General features: G+C 38.9%; 1 protein-coding gene across 1 annotated transcript; it reads left to right on the forward strand.

The window, feature by feature from the left end:
• The first annotated feature begins 10 nt into the window (after positions 1-10).
• On the forward strand, positions 11-18066 carry LOC133527486 (uncharacterized). Its single transcript, XM_061864510.1, has 8 exons — positions 11-1541; positions 4316-4488; positions 5842-5979; positions 6623-6708; positions 7749-7906; positions 8703-8981; positions 10661-10868; positions 17003-18066. The coding sequence occupies exons 1-7, from the start codon at positions 305-307 to the stop codon at positions 10864-10866; spliced, it is 2277 nt and encodes a 758-aa protein (XP_061720494.1). The 5' UTR covers positions 11-304; the 3' UTR covers positions 10867-10868; positions 17003-18066.
• Positions 18067-18334: the final 268 nt, after the last annotated feature.

Here is an 18334-nt window from a genome sequence, read left to right on the forward strand (position 1 = left end):
CTGACATTGAACCGATTAATCATTCGATTCGAACAATCGAACATTCAGTCAGTGCGACAACACTATTTTGAAGGCGAGTCTGTTGAATTAAACGTCAATTTGGGTTTTTGTTATTATTCAGAAATGTATTACTTCTCACGCTTCTATAATGTTACTTTATTTGATTGTCGTCATAAATAAGTAATAGTTTGTGTTTTGTGTGAAACTAATTACTACGACTTTCATCTCTACTCAACTTGCTTTTTTGGTAACCTTAAAGTTAATTAATGTTTACAATGCCGACGAATTTCGAGATATCGTAGCCATGGATTCTATAGAAGACGGTGGTTGTGTGAGAAAATCCTATAAACTGAATAGTGACGATGATATAAGTAGGAATTGTAAAGGAGCATCAAAACAGCGAGGTTTGAATGAGAATAGTGAAAATGTGCGTCCTGCGTCGGATTCCATTTCCAATGACACAAACTGCGTACAACCGAATGATAGCCATTCAAGGCGCTCCATCTGCTCGAGTAGCGGTGAGCCAGGGCCATCGGGGAGACTCGTCGCCGACAGTGTGGAGTGTTGTAATAAAAACATAGCTAGCAGCCAGGCTGTAGGTGCCAGGGTCAACAACAGTTACCTTGAAGTTGCAGGCAGCAGCAAGGCTGAGGCCATTGCGCGAGACAACGGCATCCCCAGCACCCAGGAACTACAGACCTGCCAGAGACACAAAGTCTGCCAGGAAAAAGCTGGAAACACCTACAATTTCAATTTCCCCTCAACAAGTGCCACAAGCAGGGTTTGTGATAATTTCTTTGACAATGCAGGACTGAGAGAAAATAGGAAGAGGCCTTCAACTTTAAAGTTAAACAGGCCTAACTTAGATGCAGATGACAGCTCAAGTGACACTGGAAATGATGACTACTCTTTAGGCTCTGAGGATGGTTGTATCTACACTTACAGAGGTGGGGAGCACTTGGCAGACCTGCCTAGCTCCTTTTTTAGTCTTGACATGGGTCTTCCCCTGGACAGGCACCTCCCCATACCCCCATTGTACCAACAGCAACCTGCAGGAGCAAACGCTAGAGAACATGGCTCTAGAGCTTCAAGCCCTGATATGGACTTTTTAGAAATGGACTTTGACCCTGGGCCCTCTTGTGAAGTGGACACTGGTGATGAGTCCACACCAGATGCTGATTTAGATGTGGCTGTGAACATGCCTGAGGAAAATGAGCCTATATTACGAGAACCTACACCAGAATTTGTTCCATTAAGAAACCCTGAGCCTAGTAGACCACTTAGTTCAACATCACAATGCCCGGAGTCTTCTGGCCACCATTACAGCATGCCATCAACTAGCAGAGGCCTTCCTACAGCACACAGTAGTGCAAGAGAAGATCCAGGGAATAACTATACCTTTGGGCCTTACATTACCCATGTTAATTTTAAAGGTGAACAGCTGAAAGTTCGCAGAACAATGGCACGGGGTCCCTGCATTGTGCCTGTCAGCTTGCATCTTACAAATGGGGACTTGATTACACCTAGAGAAGTATTACATCGTAAGTATATGATTATGCAGTGTAGATCAGGAAAAACATAACATTTAGGCATCATTTTGCATTTAATTCCTAACCTGAATAATTAGGGCTATTAAGCTTCAAAGAGGTTTGCACTCACTGCCTTGCCTTTTTTTCGTGAGATAATGGACTAAACAAATGAATATACAATGTACAAAATTGATTAAACCATGTTTTAGACATTTCACTTAAAAATGTTTTTGTTAAATCCAATCAAGTTATTATAATTTTAGATTTTGTATACAAAAAGTTGTTTATGGCGGCCAGTAAGACCTCAAACACTGATAATGGCTAATGCAATGGAGTGATAACAAACATTTTATTATAATGATGCTTTGTTATGAGTCCAGTGACTAATTGTTTAACAATTTATGTTGCAGTTAAGTAATTACTATATTGGTCATTTAATATTCGTTTTTATTATGACAAAGCTAATACAAGTTTCAATTAGTCAATTACTGCCATTTTTCAGGTTATAAAATATCAGTACCAAATTTAATCAAAATCTGTTCAGGCACTGTTTTAGGAACAAACAATGAACATTTACATATAATAATATTCAGTGGTGGATTTGCAGTCTTGACTAGCCTCGGCCCCGGGCCCTATAGTAAAGTAACAACTTGCTGCCCCTTTCTCAGCACCTGTCATATAGACTGCCGCCTTGCTGCAACGCCTAAAGTTTTGCCAGCCTAATCCCGGGCCTACTGGGCCTTTGGGCAAATCCGCCACTGATAATATTAGTTACCACACTTTTTGACTAAAATAAATATGTTCTGTAAGTTTCAGAAACTAGGTTATTACAATATTCTCATAGTTTGTGCCTGTATAGGCATTTTCTCTTAAGAGTGTCCCATTTACATGTTTTCGAAAAAAAACTTCAACTTTTGGGTTATTTCTCACAATCACACAGAATGAAAAGGACTATTGGAGTCATTCTTCAGATTTGTGCCTGTGTATAAACTACATCAAAACATACTAAATGTAAACATATAATTTGAAAATGACCCATCAATTTTAAAAAGAAATGAAGGGGGCCCAAAAAACTTTTCATATACATTTTGTGTAGACATCACAAAATTAACACCCAAAATTTATATGAACAACTGGGAACACTTTTTTCTTTGATTCAATCAATAATGATTCTGAGTCATTATAACCCAAAAGTTGATATTTATTGGAAACTAAAGTAAATGGTACACTTTACTCTGAACACCCCTGTATAATTAAAACTTAAGTAATATGTGTAGTCAATAGTCATAGCCATAGCAATTATGTGTCTTCTGTATTGTTACTTAGAGCACAGTGTAAAAAGTAACAGTGGGCCGACGCCTTTGATGTTAGCGTAAATGCCGACACCGCTCAAGGTCACCGTACCTACCTAGGGTTGTCACTTTTTGAAATGGGTGTCGATGTGTGTAGCAGTGATGTCAACAATCTTTAATTCTTAAATGAACTCTATTTTTGAAATCTCAAAAAACCCCAAAATGGACGTCATTTTCGTAATCGGAACCCCGAGGAACCGCGGAGATGACACCCATATCAATTAAAAAAAAATTATGTCCGCCATCTTGGATTTCAAAATGGACGTCATTTTCGTAATCGGAACCCCGAGGAACGTCGGAGATGACACCCATATCGATAAAAAAAAAAATTAATGTCCGCAATCTTGGATTTCAAAATGGACGTCATTTCGTAATCGGAACCCCGAGGAACCTCGGATATGACACTCATATCGATTTTTAAGAAAAAATAATGCCCGCCATCTTGGATTTCAAAATGGACGTCATTTTCGTAATCGGAACTGCGATGAACCTCGGATACAACACCCATATCGATTTTTAAGAAAAAATAATGTCCGCCATCTTGGATTTCAAAATGGACGTCATTTTCGTAATCGGAACTGCGATATCATTTTTGTAATCGGCACCCCGAGGACTCTCAAAATAATTTAAACATCAAATACTACATGATACATATACAAACAGAAGCAATAAATTATTTTTTGCATTATAAATAAAGTCTTTAACTACTCGTAATTTCTTAAAATAAGATATAAATCATGTCCGCCGTTATGAATTTAAAAATTTGATATCATATGTTATATTGATAATTACAAGACATGCGTCAGCCCTCAAAATCATATCCCTGAATACTAACAATGGCGTGTATGAAACTCAGGGACCGCCCCTCTCGACCCCTGCCCCTCGCACCCCGCACGGTTGCCCCGTATAGACGCCTTCGTCGACCGACTGTATTATTTCTTAGACTGTGCTTAAAAATCTTAAGAACAAATACTTTGACACAGAACAGCCAGTAAAATAATGTAGTAATCATTTACTTAGATACTTTTCATTCCTCTTTTTGATTCCATCCAAACCAGTAGTTTGCCTGATGATGAACAATCCAATAGCCGGGTCCACACAGAGCGAGCGAGCACATATGAGCGAGGCAATGTTCTAGCGCACAAACCGGGCAGTGTAGACGTGCCTCGGCCGAGGCGGCGCGCGCGTTTTCTTTGCCCGAGCGCACCGCCTCGGCCGAGGCACGTCTACACTGGCCGGTTTGTGCGTGAGGAAATTGCCTCGCGCGTATGCTCGCTCTGTGTGGACCCGGCTACTGAGGGCTTGCAACTTCAGATGACATGTGCATTGCTATTATTTTATTATGTTCATTTCTTTTCAAACATAATTTTTCATACCTATACTTTCTATTTTACATCCTACACAAAATTAATGTCAATGACGCATTATTCCCAGACGACGAAAAAATGGAAGAAGAGGAGTCACCCCTTGCACATCAGATCAACCAAGGTGAAGGGTCGGGAATCGACCCTGTCAATGTCTCCACTGCTCTGTTCCACATGACCATGGCCAAGAAATTGATGCTCGAGAAGAATCGGTTGAATGAAGAATCTGAAGGAGCTGCGGCGGTAATGAACCATGTTATTACACTTTAAAAGGATGTCTTTCGTTTTGCTTAGTTTAGAAAGACCAACACAGACCACAACACCACAAAGCGCTTATATAATTTAGTAACATTCTGTCCATGTTTACCCCTACAACTTAATTTTCGTTGATATTTTTAAGTGTGATATATGATTACCGGCCGTAAAATGTCGTCCTTGACTGTGTTGTAAGTCATCGCGTGATTGAGTCATCCATAGAATCTTAAAAGGTAGATATAAGGGTGCTTCTGTTTGTAGGTATGTATGATATCATTTGTTATCACGTTGTTCAATTAGCGGCACATATAAATAAAAACATATAACATAACATACGAATTTGTACTGCTTCCACAAGTCGCCATAAGTCGGTACCTTTTAATCAATGAATTTTTGCATTCTTTCGAACCATTAATATTCTATTCCGAAGTAGAGAAGTACCAGTTATTCTATTCCAAAGTAGGCGTTTCCAAAATGGCCGATTTGTGGACTTCCACGGCAGCTTCGGACTCAGATCAGCACTGTAAGGAGGAATGGGTTATCAACTCAACGTTTTTCTAGTGCAAAAACTCTTTTGTTTTACGGGCGCCGTGGGAGCTCATATTTTCGAGTCTGCGAAGATCGGTCATCATCTCTGGTAAAAAAACAGAGGTGTACCAATCAGCGGTAAAACCATTCTTTGTTCTTGTAAGGGAATAGTGGAAACATGCCCTTTTTTAAAAAACAAACGAAGCTACCATTTTCTTGGACACGCTACGAGAACGCACGACTTTCGTTGGCTTGACTATGTTGTCAAAGACCTAAACTGCCGATTGATGCTTCCTTTCAGGTTCATAGGAATAATTCCACGATTGATTGCCTGACACGATATTATTCACGGCTTTTGACTTTCCTCCGTTGAAGCGTTTCAGAGTAGATCGACTCCAAACAACATGAGCCATACTTTGCTGTTCTTACAAATTCCGTGGTACCCATCGGGAAACCAGGTTTTCGACACCCAACTTCCTATGCAAAATAGTTTGAATTGCAGTCATTCCAATGCACATGTCTGTCATGTTCAGTTATTTTTTGCACAGCCGTGACGTTTTCAAGTGTCCCCGCTGTTTTTGGTCGATTTGTAGAGTACTGAGAGAGGCACGATCCCCTCGAAACTCCGCAGACCAGCGAGGAATTTAAGGAGATGTCATCGTGATTGTAAATAGCCAGCATGTAACAAAAAACAATTTTATTCAAACTCGGCCTAAACTACTCAATTCCCATCAATTTCGGCGTGGTTCTCTTACTACCCACATAATTAAAGTTTTTCTCTTGAAGATGATAAAATTATTAATTTATTTACAGTCCGGGGAAGGCCCGTCAAGTTTGGGAGTAGCTGACCCACCTACCAGCATGGTATGGTCAGAGCGGGAGGCGTGCGAGCGCCAAGTGACGCAGATAGGCGTCAGCGCGTGCGGTGCCACCGCCGTTGTTAATGTTTTCGTGAGTATTGTGTCTGATATTGCTACATTGTAACCTATTTGTTAGGCGACACTTGTCACTGAAGAGGGGTTATTAGATCTTCCTTTCGCTGACCACTTTTTGCCATCTTGCTGTCAAGAGAGACAAGGAAACAACGTATCCTTTCCTCTGACTCTGAAATACACTAGTGACAACTATCTTTATGTTACAAGAAGGCGATGTCATAATTATAACATATCGACATAGTCATTACCTACTACTCTTTGGTAGTGACAATAGGGTATTTGACTGCATTTAAAATAGATTATTTCACACCATGCACGAAATAAAGCACCACAACATTAATAGAGAAATGTAGACAGCAGTTATTTTTAGACACATTCTATTTTTTTATTCATATTGAACTATAAGGAGTAGGTAACCGTGACGTTATTTGCTAGTGTTTCATATAAATTCCATGGTGGCAAATCGTTTTCAAAGTTCGGAAAAAGAAACTGATTTGACTAGTAGTCAAATGCCCTATTGCAATTGGAACAACTTACAATTGTCACTGTGAGAAATGAATAATACTTACTAATGAATACTAACAAAAAATCTTCAATATGATAAGATAATTATGAAAATTACCTATCCTATAATCATTTTTCGTTAATTTGGTTTACAGATTGCATTAGGTGTTCCAGTAAACATAGAAAAAATCAATACAGCTGTTGGAACAAGACAGAGAGCTAACAACGCTCCAATACCCAGGTAAATATTAATGTCGCTATCAATCCTTACACATTTGTCCAATTTAGACTTTTTCGAGAACTTAGTGCACTTAGAGCGTGCATAAACTGTGTAGGTGTAAATGTGAAGTTTATGCTTCCAATGTAGCCGACAAGATGGCAGAACCTACTATGCACAAGAAAACGGCAGCACTTGCTTTGGTGTGAAGTGGCAATGTACATGTTAATGTTTCTGATTTAAGCCACAACACAAGATGGCAGCCCCTTCAACGCGCACGGTCCCTATAGATGTCATATACATATATATACGAGACCGGATACAGATCGGCGTCTTCGATTAAAGCCCTGAACATGTAGGCTACCGAGCCACGGCGGTACCCGTCCTAATATTTGGAGTATATGCAATCTTTGAAAGACTAGGCATCATTGACCAATGATAATAGCGAGCAGTATGTGCTTGCACCTCCTATACGAATCCCATACAGGATTACGACATCGAGAGACAGATGGTCCTGACATCCTTGCAACTAGGGAACAAAACCAATTACTTTTTGAGTATTTTGGTTTTCTATTTCTTTAAGTATATAGGTAGTCAAACTTCTATGTATAAATCATCCTAAATAATTAGATTTGTTCCCTGAGTTATACGCTAATTTGTAACTGCTGAACAACGACCCACGTATTCGAATTGATGACCTCTCTCCTTAACCACTTTGTTTCCAGTTTTAAGCCAATTCGTTGCAGGCGTGATCATGTTGTGATCAATTTCAACACCAGTTTGCAAAAAGACACTGCAAAACAAAGTCTTTTGTCAATTTCTCGTGGTGTTTGTAAAAAATAACTCTTGCCAAAAATTCACAGAGTTCCTATGGCCTTCTCATGTGTTCATCATCAGATCAGCTCCCAAGTTATATATGAATGTAAAATGTGTTTTTAGCTCGATAAAATAATGGGAAATGGGTCTAATTTAGATTGCAAGATTTGACCCGAACGTACATACAAGCTTGTAAAAACACAGCCTTTTGTATTTCCGATAGTATAGCGTGAACACTTTGTTTTCAGGTACCTGTTATCGCGTTCCGTGGCCGGCTGCACGGCGGCCGACCTCGTGAACGGGATCCAGAAAGCTTCGGAAGGGCTGGTGGCGGCCAGGTTCTTCCCGATGTATCCGGAGCGAGCAGTGTCTCTCTCGCATTGGCTGGCGGACTGGATATCAATAGGTCAGTTCAATGCTATCTTTAGTTTGCACCTACTATACTCACCTGAGGATATGCTTCGCAACGGCCGTACTTCCGGAGTGGTTGCCGTGCTTGAGTACGCGAAGCACGGCCGTCGTGAACGCTGCTCGCACTGTTAGTGCTTGAGAAAGGGGACATAGGCTCTCTGAAACATCTTACTCGATATGGTTTGCATTTAAACAGTATGCTATTTGAAGAAACAGAACTGGTAATGAAGACTAGAATGGAACTCCACGACTTAGACTGGGTCTAACTAATTGTAATTGTTATGAGATGAATTACTGCTAATTCTTAAGAAATTAACGGCAAAATATGTACTTATCAGTCGTGAAGTTCTAACACCCCTGCAATATAGAATGTGATCAAAATGGAGAAACTATTAATAACAATTTTTTCTACTCGTCGACTGTAATGATTGAATTAAGATTTCGTATACCAACCTGTACCTAATTGCGTACTTTTAATGAATGGGCTCCCAACTCAACTATAACATTTATTTCGATACACTATAGTTCACTGTAAAAAAAATGACCAATCACGTGCCGCCACGCTCTCTTAGAAAAGACTAAACGAGCGCGGGGCGGGACTAAACAGTGCGTGCGTTTATGTCTTTTGTACCACATTTTTGTCTACTGAGATATTTACCAATTTTCATTAATTATTTTATAATGAAAAACACGGGACTAGACTAAAAAGCTCTCTATTATATCACGATTGTATAAAATACTATTAATCCGTCGAACACAGTTAATTAATACTTTCTACCTTGTTATTACAGGGGCCGTCCCAATTTTAACAATGAACCTGCAAGTGGGCTGCGAAGGCGAAATCCCCGACGCGTGGCACCATCAAATGGTGTTCGGCGTCTCGCCCCGCGGCATTTACCTCAGCAACCCCGTAGAATGTACAAGAGAATGCGCGTTATGGCCGAAACTCACGTCGCCGTCGGTTCTGCTGGTTAGAACGAGAGATGTGCTGTCGAGATTCACCCCGGATACCGATCTCACCCCACTGATGGCTGTGCCGGATCGGAGGTTCAACACGTTTAACGTATTAGGTGAGTTATTGGAATACTTCGACCTCAGCCACCCGCAGAGTGTACAGAATGCGCACTGTGGCAAAAACTCATGTCGCCGTCGGTTCTGCTGGTTAGGAAGAGAGACGAGTTGTCGAGATTTACCCGAGATTCCGATCTTATTCCACTAATGGCTGTGCCGGATAGGTCGTTGAACGTAATAGACGAGATTTTGGTATTTTACCGGGTAATATTTAGGGCCCAAGGTCGCAGAGGTGACAATTATACTACTAATATTATTTTAAAGAGGTATGAGCCACGCCACGAATAGTGGTTTTGGTGGAATACCGAATATTCGGCCACACTTTCGGCAAAAGCGCCGAATATTCTAAAACATATTTATTATTTTGTGTTATATTTGTTATGAAAACTGGTCATCTACAAAGGTTTGCTAACATTTAAATTTTATTGCTCATTATTAGTTTTGTAGATAAGAGTCAAGTGAATTTAGCCTGTGATATTAATTAGATAATTTGCAAGAAAAAAATCTGAAAAATAACAAATACCTAATGATAACTTTTAAATATTAAATACAATGGTTTTGGGAGATACTTTCATGAATAGTCGGTATTCAGTCAAACAGTAATCGTCGGTCGAGTAGTAGTAGTTCGGTAATATGTATTTGGCCGAATGCCGAATATTAGGAAAAGTGGCCGAATATTCGAGGAATCACTAATAATTATTGTCATTGTAACAATTGGGTTATTGTTAGAAGCGATAATTAATTAATTATCAGAAAAACAAAAGATATTTTTATTTAATTTATTGATTCTATTTTGCACAAAAGAAAACTCATCTTGCAAAAGGAGAACTGAAAGTCCTGAAGAACTGTTGGACCCGGGTATCCTTAAACTAAGTCCAAAAGAGAGGTATGGGCACTGTGAATGTCAACTCGCTTAGTGTGGTAGGGTTTAGCACAGCGGAAGGAAGTACCTCCACCCCTTACAGAAAACCACAGACAAATAACACTAGACCCTACTCATAGTGTTGTTTTCCTGCCGGTGAATAACTCAACGAGTGCAGGGTATTAGGGCCAGCAAGGCGCATGTAACACCTCTGGAGTTGCATGCGTACATAGGTTACGGTAACTGCTTACCATCAGCCGGGCCTTCTTGTTTGCCACCGACGTAGTATAAAACTTCAACTTCAACTTATTTATTCAACAAATAGGCCACAAGGGCACTTACACGTCAACATGGAATTTACATACAAGCAAAAACAAGCACATCAACAATTATAAAATACAATTCATTGAAAATATTAATGCAATATAAAGTATTATTGTTTAAAGAAAAAGTAAGTAAGATATTATTATTACTTCGAGATGTATAAAGTCTAAATGTCGAATTACAAAAAAAAACTAAAATAATAATAATAAAAAACAAACAGCTACAAAAATAAATTAAAAAATTATTTAGAGATGTAAATATCTCTAAATGTCAGAACTAAATGATTTTTATCAAATTATCCTTAGAGATGTATAGAGTCTCTAAGAGTCATTCAGTATAATTAAAACATACGAGAACCGAATGACGTGACTCACTGTAATTATACACAAAAATAAAGTTAGCTTAAACAGACCAGTCCCCACAAACGGCACCCGTTCACGAGTATGACGCGTAAAAAAAAGCCATAAGGCATTCTCTACTCTCGAATTTCAGGTCAAGTAGTGAACGTGATACGCTCGTGGCGCGCGGCCGAGCCCCCGGCGCCCGGGCCGCGCCCGCGCTACGTGCGGCTGCCGGCCGCCTACCAGGCCGGCGCCACCGTGGCCGCGCTCACCGGCTCCGCCGCGCACCGGCGCCTCGCCACGGCCGCGCAGCTGCCCATCCTGGCGCCGCACGTCGACAAGTTCGGTGTCGGCTAATGGTACGTGTCACTTGATTCACTGATGGCATTTGTGTGAGCGATAAGTAGGGTTATGTTGACGTAACCTATGTGTCGAATGATAGCCAATACAGATAGCATGTTGGGGAAACGGCGGCCCGCCTCATACTAGCCCCACATGTTGAGAAGTTCGCTGTAAGAAGATAACAGTATGATGCAATGTTGGAATTCGTGTTAACAGAAACTTATATGAATAACCGACCGAGACTAGTTCGAATAATCGATATGTGGGGTTTTTGGGATGAAATCAAACAAAAACAACACCTTTCAACATAAAAGCAGTACAGTATATTAAGTATAAAACACCGGAGAAAAGTCGATTGCCTTTTAATTATTTCATAGAATAGTCAAGTTTTAATTGACGAACGGCCGCAGCGTTCGGATAATGGAAGGTCGCTTTTGGTAAAAAAAAGAATTATAATAAAGCAAGGACACTAAGAAGGACGAATTTCGTGCTTTGACTCGCCTGTTCCTATCTGGATGTCCCTGATGCCGGCGATCAATGATACTGTGCGAGCGGGACCGCAATATAATGCGTGTGTAATAGGGATAGGAACAAATAGGTCAATGTACAAAATTTCTCATGCTTAACGTCCTCTCTTTAGTATGCTGCCCATTCTAGCCCCCATATGTTGAGAAGTTCGGTGTCGGGTAGTGCTGGCATTTGTACGAGCCATACCTAGTAACAGAACATAGAGAGGTGGGTGGCCAAACTCGATAACTCGAGCAAAAGGGTTTTTGAAATTTGAACTATATGAGATATACGTGGAGTTCTAATTTGAATGAAAAAATATATTGATTTCTCGGGTTTGACCTCCCAGCCCTCGAAGTCATAATCTGTAAAGCGTACAATACCGCGTAAACAGTTAATCAAACCCGTATGACGACTAGTAGCAAAAAATACTAGCGTATTGGATATATTTTCGTGCCTGCCAAATGAGATTGCTACTCGCTTGAGAAAGTATGTAAATAGTTAAAAAGTATGTATTTAATGAAAGAGTAGCATAATGTGAATAATGATGATGAAATTATTATGGCCATTGGAAGAAAAATCATATTGTAAATATTACAAAAGAATTGTTTATTAAATCTGCTCTTCTATATCTACATGAATATGGAGATATTTGATATGGCAATCGGAAGTTACTTTAAAACTGTGGTATCATCACTACTATTATAAGTCGTCACAGCAATTCTAATTATAAAGTCGTCACAACAATTCTAATTTACGCGTAAATTGCTGAAATAAAGTTGTTATAATTGCATGTAACACATCATGTGTCACTGATTCAGTCCATAAGTTTTGTTACTATAACTGTTATGTGATCATCTGTCACTTTCAATCCAAAAAATATTCCGCTTCTTACTCTGACTGTCATCACTAGATTGCAATGTTGTACGTAGACATTGCCTGTAAAAAGTGACCTTAACCTTTTCGACGCCAACGACGGATTTATCCGAACCGGTCCAATCCGTCACTGACCACAGTGCAACATAGACCAAAGTTCAATTTCAGTTTTCAAACATCTGTCTAAGTGACAGTGACAGATTTTGTGTTTGACACGGCGTCGAAAAGCTTTCTACGTATTATCAAAGAGAATTTGAAATAGAGGCTGTTAAATATCAAAAAGTAGCGCCATCTTACCGGGAATAACACAAAGGTTGTGGCGCCATAGCTCGAAACGATGCCGCTATACCTTTGGCTATGGAAGGTAGAGTTAAGGAATAGAATCTCCATATACCAAAAAGTGTACGACCAAAAAACCATCCTTTGGCCTTTGATCTATTAGATGGCGCCACTTTTTGATATTTAACAAATTAAACACATGTCAGTGAAAGGATAAGGATCAAAATCAAATGGCGTTCTAAAAGTTTTAATTATGTGTCGAAAGATGGCAGTAAATTTACTGTGGCTACAACGTTTTCTTTGACAATCCACCTCTATTTCAAATTCTCTTTGGTATTATGAATGTCACCTGTTCTTCTTTATTATTGTGTCATTTTCAATTCGCATAGTTCAGTTTTAACTCCTTAAATAACTTGTATAATTCTCTATGATCACTATAATAGCAACTCTGGACCAATTTTGTATCTAATGCACTTATGTTTTGCAACGAAATACCGCCAGAATACTATAGGCAAGATATTAGATCCCCACTACTTAGAAGTAACATAGTTAACCGTAGTGTGATATTCCTGACGATTTTTGTTTTATAGAGTCTGTGCGGAAAGAGAAGAGGCGTAGAATGTATGGGTTTTCTTACATTCCACGAACTCTTCTCTTTCCGCACAGATTCTAGCCTATTTTGACTGCAACTGCTGGGTAACTACTCGCCCTTAAGGGTCTCACTTCAGTCAGTTATTCGCAATATCTGGCCGATATCGTCCGGCGAACTGGTAATCAGTGGGCTCCTTTAGATTTGGTCAAAGATGCGTAGTCTTTCTAAGATTGCATATAGGTACTCGAGAAATGCAGACGGGTACCGAACTAACGAGGTAACCTAGAGGTCCAGGGTGTTAGCTGAAGAATACAGCCTCCGCCACTGGGGGGCTTTCACTTTAAGTTTAAGCATACCGTTTTGAAATGAGACCGTAACTTCAATTGTGTTGGAGCAGCGTGTTCTCATACCCTCAATTATGCTTCGACACTGGAGTGTCCCATATTTTACGAATGTCAGAAATTAATAACGCATATTCCCTAAACCGGTTTCTTTTATCCCAAAACAATCTGAAAATAAATTTCAGGTCATTCCTGTAACTGTAACCCGTGTCGAGTTTCATGTGATTCTCCTGTACAATGTATGAAAACGACCATTTTTAGAGTTCCGTACCCAAAGGGTCAAACGGGACCCTATTACTGAGACTCCGCTGTCCGTCCGTTCGTCCGTCCGTCTGATAGTTAGCCAGTTGAAATTTCTACAGATAATGTATTTTTGTTGCCGCTATAACAACAAATACTAAAAACAGAATAAAATAAATATTTCTTTCGAAACTCGAGGTTCTCATCCAATCACCGAAGTTAAGCAACGTCGGGCGGGGTCAGTACTTGGATGGGTGACCGTTTTTATAGATAATGGTATGGAACCCTTCCTGTGCGAGTCCGACTCGCACTTGGCCGGTTTTTTTTTTCATTTTTTTTTTCATATCTACCTTGTATAATACTGCCATATAAAAATTATTAAATAAATATACATAAATCATTTATTCCAGACAACATTGATCCATAGGTATACATTTACAATAAAATATAAAAAATGAATAAAAATTTATTAATAAATTCATGGTTAGACATTAAAATTAAATTAACTGAGCATTTGATAATTGATAAAATAAAAATAACTTAACAATTCATTGATAGGTATATATGTTATAATAAAATTACAATAATAAAAAATTAAGAACCATAAAATCGAATTAAATTTAAAGTTCAATGCTCTAAAGACATGCGCAGCCAAATTTATTTAAAATGTCAAGACTTGGTATTTCAGTTGCAACTGTTGCAAGTCGGCACGGGTTCTTGTCACAGGAATATCCTGATTTTTTCCAGGGAATTTTAGGGTAGTATCATTATATTTAGGGGGTATGCGTCTCTCAATTTAAAAATCGCAAAATTAGAGCCACCCTATTCGACACTTTCCTGCAGTAATTTGGACTCTATGGCTATCACCTTAAGGACAACTATAGCCTTTGTAAACTGCAAGTTTCAAATAATATATATACTTTTGTTTTTACGTGCCTATATTACGATTATGGGTAAATCTTATGAGAAGAGGTGTGCAAATATTTTAGTCGTAGTCTTATATAGTTCATGTCATCCACCATGACGCGCAGATTTGTCAAATCTAACCTTTAATAACATGACAATATGAATCAAGGCACGCGTCTTCGTGAATGAGACGATCTATTTGTACAATATACTTGTAATACCAAAAGTTTATTGTTGTAATAAACCAAGTTTTCATATGTATTTTGCTTTCTAGTACCGTCTTAAATACAGTTATATTGTAACTTTAATACTTTATATTATCGACTCTTTAGTGTTAATATTTACTTAATTTAAATATTGTTTTGTCTTTCTTTTTTCTATAGTTCGATTTTTGAGTATTAGAAAAAAGGGAAAAAACAACCTTGATATGTCTTTTTATTAAAAAACGCTTTTTAAAAATCAGTAACTAGTACTTATGAAAGCAAACAAATGTGCGAGTAAAATATAATATATGATTTATAATTGCTATACAATTTAAAGTGACCAGGCGTGGTTCACTGCGTGATTTCGTCGCGTCGCTACAAGTACATGCGGCCCACACCAAATTTGGTGTCTAGCAGCAGTAGTTGCCGCGCACCGCTACGGAACGGTCGCTTGCGGTCATATCTGTCGTAATATACGCGTTTTGTTAGAGAGTGAATCTTCTGTACGTAGAACTATTATTTATCCTGTACCGTGAATTCTTATTCAAAAGTGTTTTTCAATAAAAAGACACGTCAAAATCTCTTACCTTCTTTCTAATACTAAAAAAACGGACTATAGATTTATTTTTAAAGTTTCGCTCAAACGTTTGATTTCATTGTGTAAAATTAATTATAGGACTTTAGCATTACTGTGTATCGTCAATAGAGGTTATATTTCGGCTAAATTTTATTAGCCATGGACACGATTGTAAATATAAGAAGTTTAATCCGTTCACTGCCACACACAGCACCGAGTCGTATTATTTAGGGTAGGCCACACGCCATTTACGACAGTGTGTCGTTTAAATACACTCAGTGGCGTGTTGTTAAGGCGGTTAATGTAAGGACGCTAAGCACTAAGAATTTCGTGCATTGACCCGCCTATTCCTGTCTCTATCTCACTCGCATAATTATAATGCTGTCTCACTGCCATTGTCAATGCCACTGTATGAGCGGGACAGCAATATAATTGGGTACTTGACACATGTTGAATATTATAACAAAATTTAGCTAAACGGATAGAAAATGAGCTATCCATTATAAAAAAATGGAATTTAAAAAGACATATGGAGATTATAATAAAATACCAGGCTCCAAAGGCTCAAAAAAATATTTTTTTTGTTAACTTTCAAAATGAAAAATGAAAAGGGACATAACATTGATTCCTTACATTTTATTGAAAAATAAAGCGTATGACAACTATATAACTATATACACAACGAAATATTTCAGGGGTTGCTATTTTAGCAATTTTCTTGATCTTTTTTTTTATTTTTTTTTTTTTTTATACTACGTCGGTGGCAAACAAGCATACGGCCTGCCTGATGCTAAGCAGTCTCCGTAGCCTATGTACACCTGCAACTCCAGAGGAGTTACATGCGCGTTGCCGACCCTAACCCCACCCCCCTCGTTGAGCTCTGGCAACCTTACTGACCGGCAGGAACACAACACTATGAGTAGGGTCAAATGTTATTTGGCTGCGGTTTTCTGTAAGGTGGAGGTACTTCCCCAGTTGGGCTCTGCTCTAGATCTGGAATGACATCTGCTGTGCTGTTCCCTACCACACAAGGCGAGATGACATTCACATTGCCCATACCTCTCTTCCATACATTTAGGACAGCCTAATGTAATTTTGTTAGAGGCGTTTCAATCGTCGAGTGCGAGCGTCAGACTTTTAACTCTCATTTCTGATCTTTGTATTGCTTAAACGCCATGAGTCCTATATAGACATTTGACCCTCAGGAAAAATCAAGATCAATTGACATTATTTACAAAAAACTGTCAATTAGCCAATTGTGCCCTTGTGATAGACAGGAAATGGCGGCCGTTGTACGAAATTCTTCGTGCTTAGCGTCCTTACTTTATCACACTGCTGCGGTTCCGCACGCCGCTCCGGTGTGTGAGCGAGACAGCGCTATATACACATATAGCAATGTTCCGGATCCGCTTCCAATGTGTAGACCGACTTAATGTTTAAGGTGTAAGCGCGTGGCGCTGAATGTGTTAAGTGATAGTTTACAGGAAAAGGGACCTTATGTGTGCAACACAACGTCGAAATTTCAATGAATAGCATAAGTTCCCTTTACCGTTGCTTATCACGAATATGTATTAGGGCAAATTGGTGCTTACTAGTCAAAATTATATTAGCACATATTATCTTATTTCAGATCAGTTTAACTTCTGTAACCGACCTACTGCACAGTTTATCCAGCAACACAAAGTTACGTATTCAATATGTTTATTTATTATCTTATGATAAGTCTGTGGTTATTGCGATATGTTGAGGCTTGTTGCATGAGAATATCTTCTATTATTCGTCACTTACGGGAATTGGTATAAAAATACTCTTCAGTAAGACTTGAATTTTTACGTAAAACGTAAATAAGAATATTTCTAATCAAGCCAACCACCTGGCCAAGACAAAATATCTCATTATGGTTTTTGTGGTGTTTTGTATTGTGTGAACATCGCAGCTTTGAAATTAATGTTTCCTCTTGGTTTTATTTCCATAGGGGATATTACGCAAAACTCTGCGTAGGGGGCGCCACTAGCACGCATTGAGGCCCTCCCGCGAAACACGAAAATCGTAATTTCGTTGTCTGCCTCTCTATCACTCTTGCATATTCGAGCGATAAAGAGGCAGATAACGAAATTTTGACTTTCGCGTTTACAAACCGCCTTGATCAATCATCATCAATATGATAACGAAAACTTCTCAAAAAACTTTTTTAGGCATAGTATGTTTAAGTTACTCTATGGTTTACAATATGTGCTAGTGCTGCTCTCTGGCCGCAGAACATTGCATTAATACCCCCTATTTGTGCAGGATAGTACATTTTCCAACCACGCACATAGTCATTTACATGCAAACCAACTGTACCATTTCCATACACATATAACGTCATATGGACGGGATAAAATGATGCGTTCAATCCATTAAGTTATTATTACTATAGAGAAGCCATACAAAACAAAGAAACTCGCAATTGCAACCTGTACCACGAAAAAACCCAAAAGTTACTACCTCCGTTCGAATTTCAACCTTATAATAATTAGCATAAAGTTCAAGACGACGATTGTGTTATGGTCGGCGGTAACTTCTGGGAATAATCCAATATTTGTTGAGTTATTGTATTCTACTCATAAGCAAGAAACAGCAACATAACAATGGATGTAAAAGCAATGTTATGTTATGTATAACATTATATTTTTGGAATATACTATGATAGAATATGGTTGTTTTATTTACGTGCATTTTTCCTCCTAAAGCTCTGGTCTCCTAGGAGAGCGGTCATATAGCGGCCGTAATTACAGCGGTGAATGACGTCACTAGACCGTTGTCTATGTAAACAAAATGTCGCGGTTACCTAGAGAGCGATGATTGAAGGAACATTCTTTTTGGGTCCGTATTATTACGGCCGCTATATGACGGCACCGCTATCCCAGGAAACTAGAGCTTAAGACCTATCGTACAAGAAAAATTGGCTGTGGAATTTGAA

The sequence above is a fragment of the Cydia pomonella genome, chromosome 18 (assembly GCF_033807575.1).
Source record: "Cydia pomonella isolate Wapato2018A chromosome 18, ilCydPomo1, whole genome shotgun sequence".
NCBI lineage: Eukaryota > Metazoa > Arthropoda > Insecta > Lepidoptera > Tortricidae > Cydia > Cydia pomonella.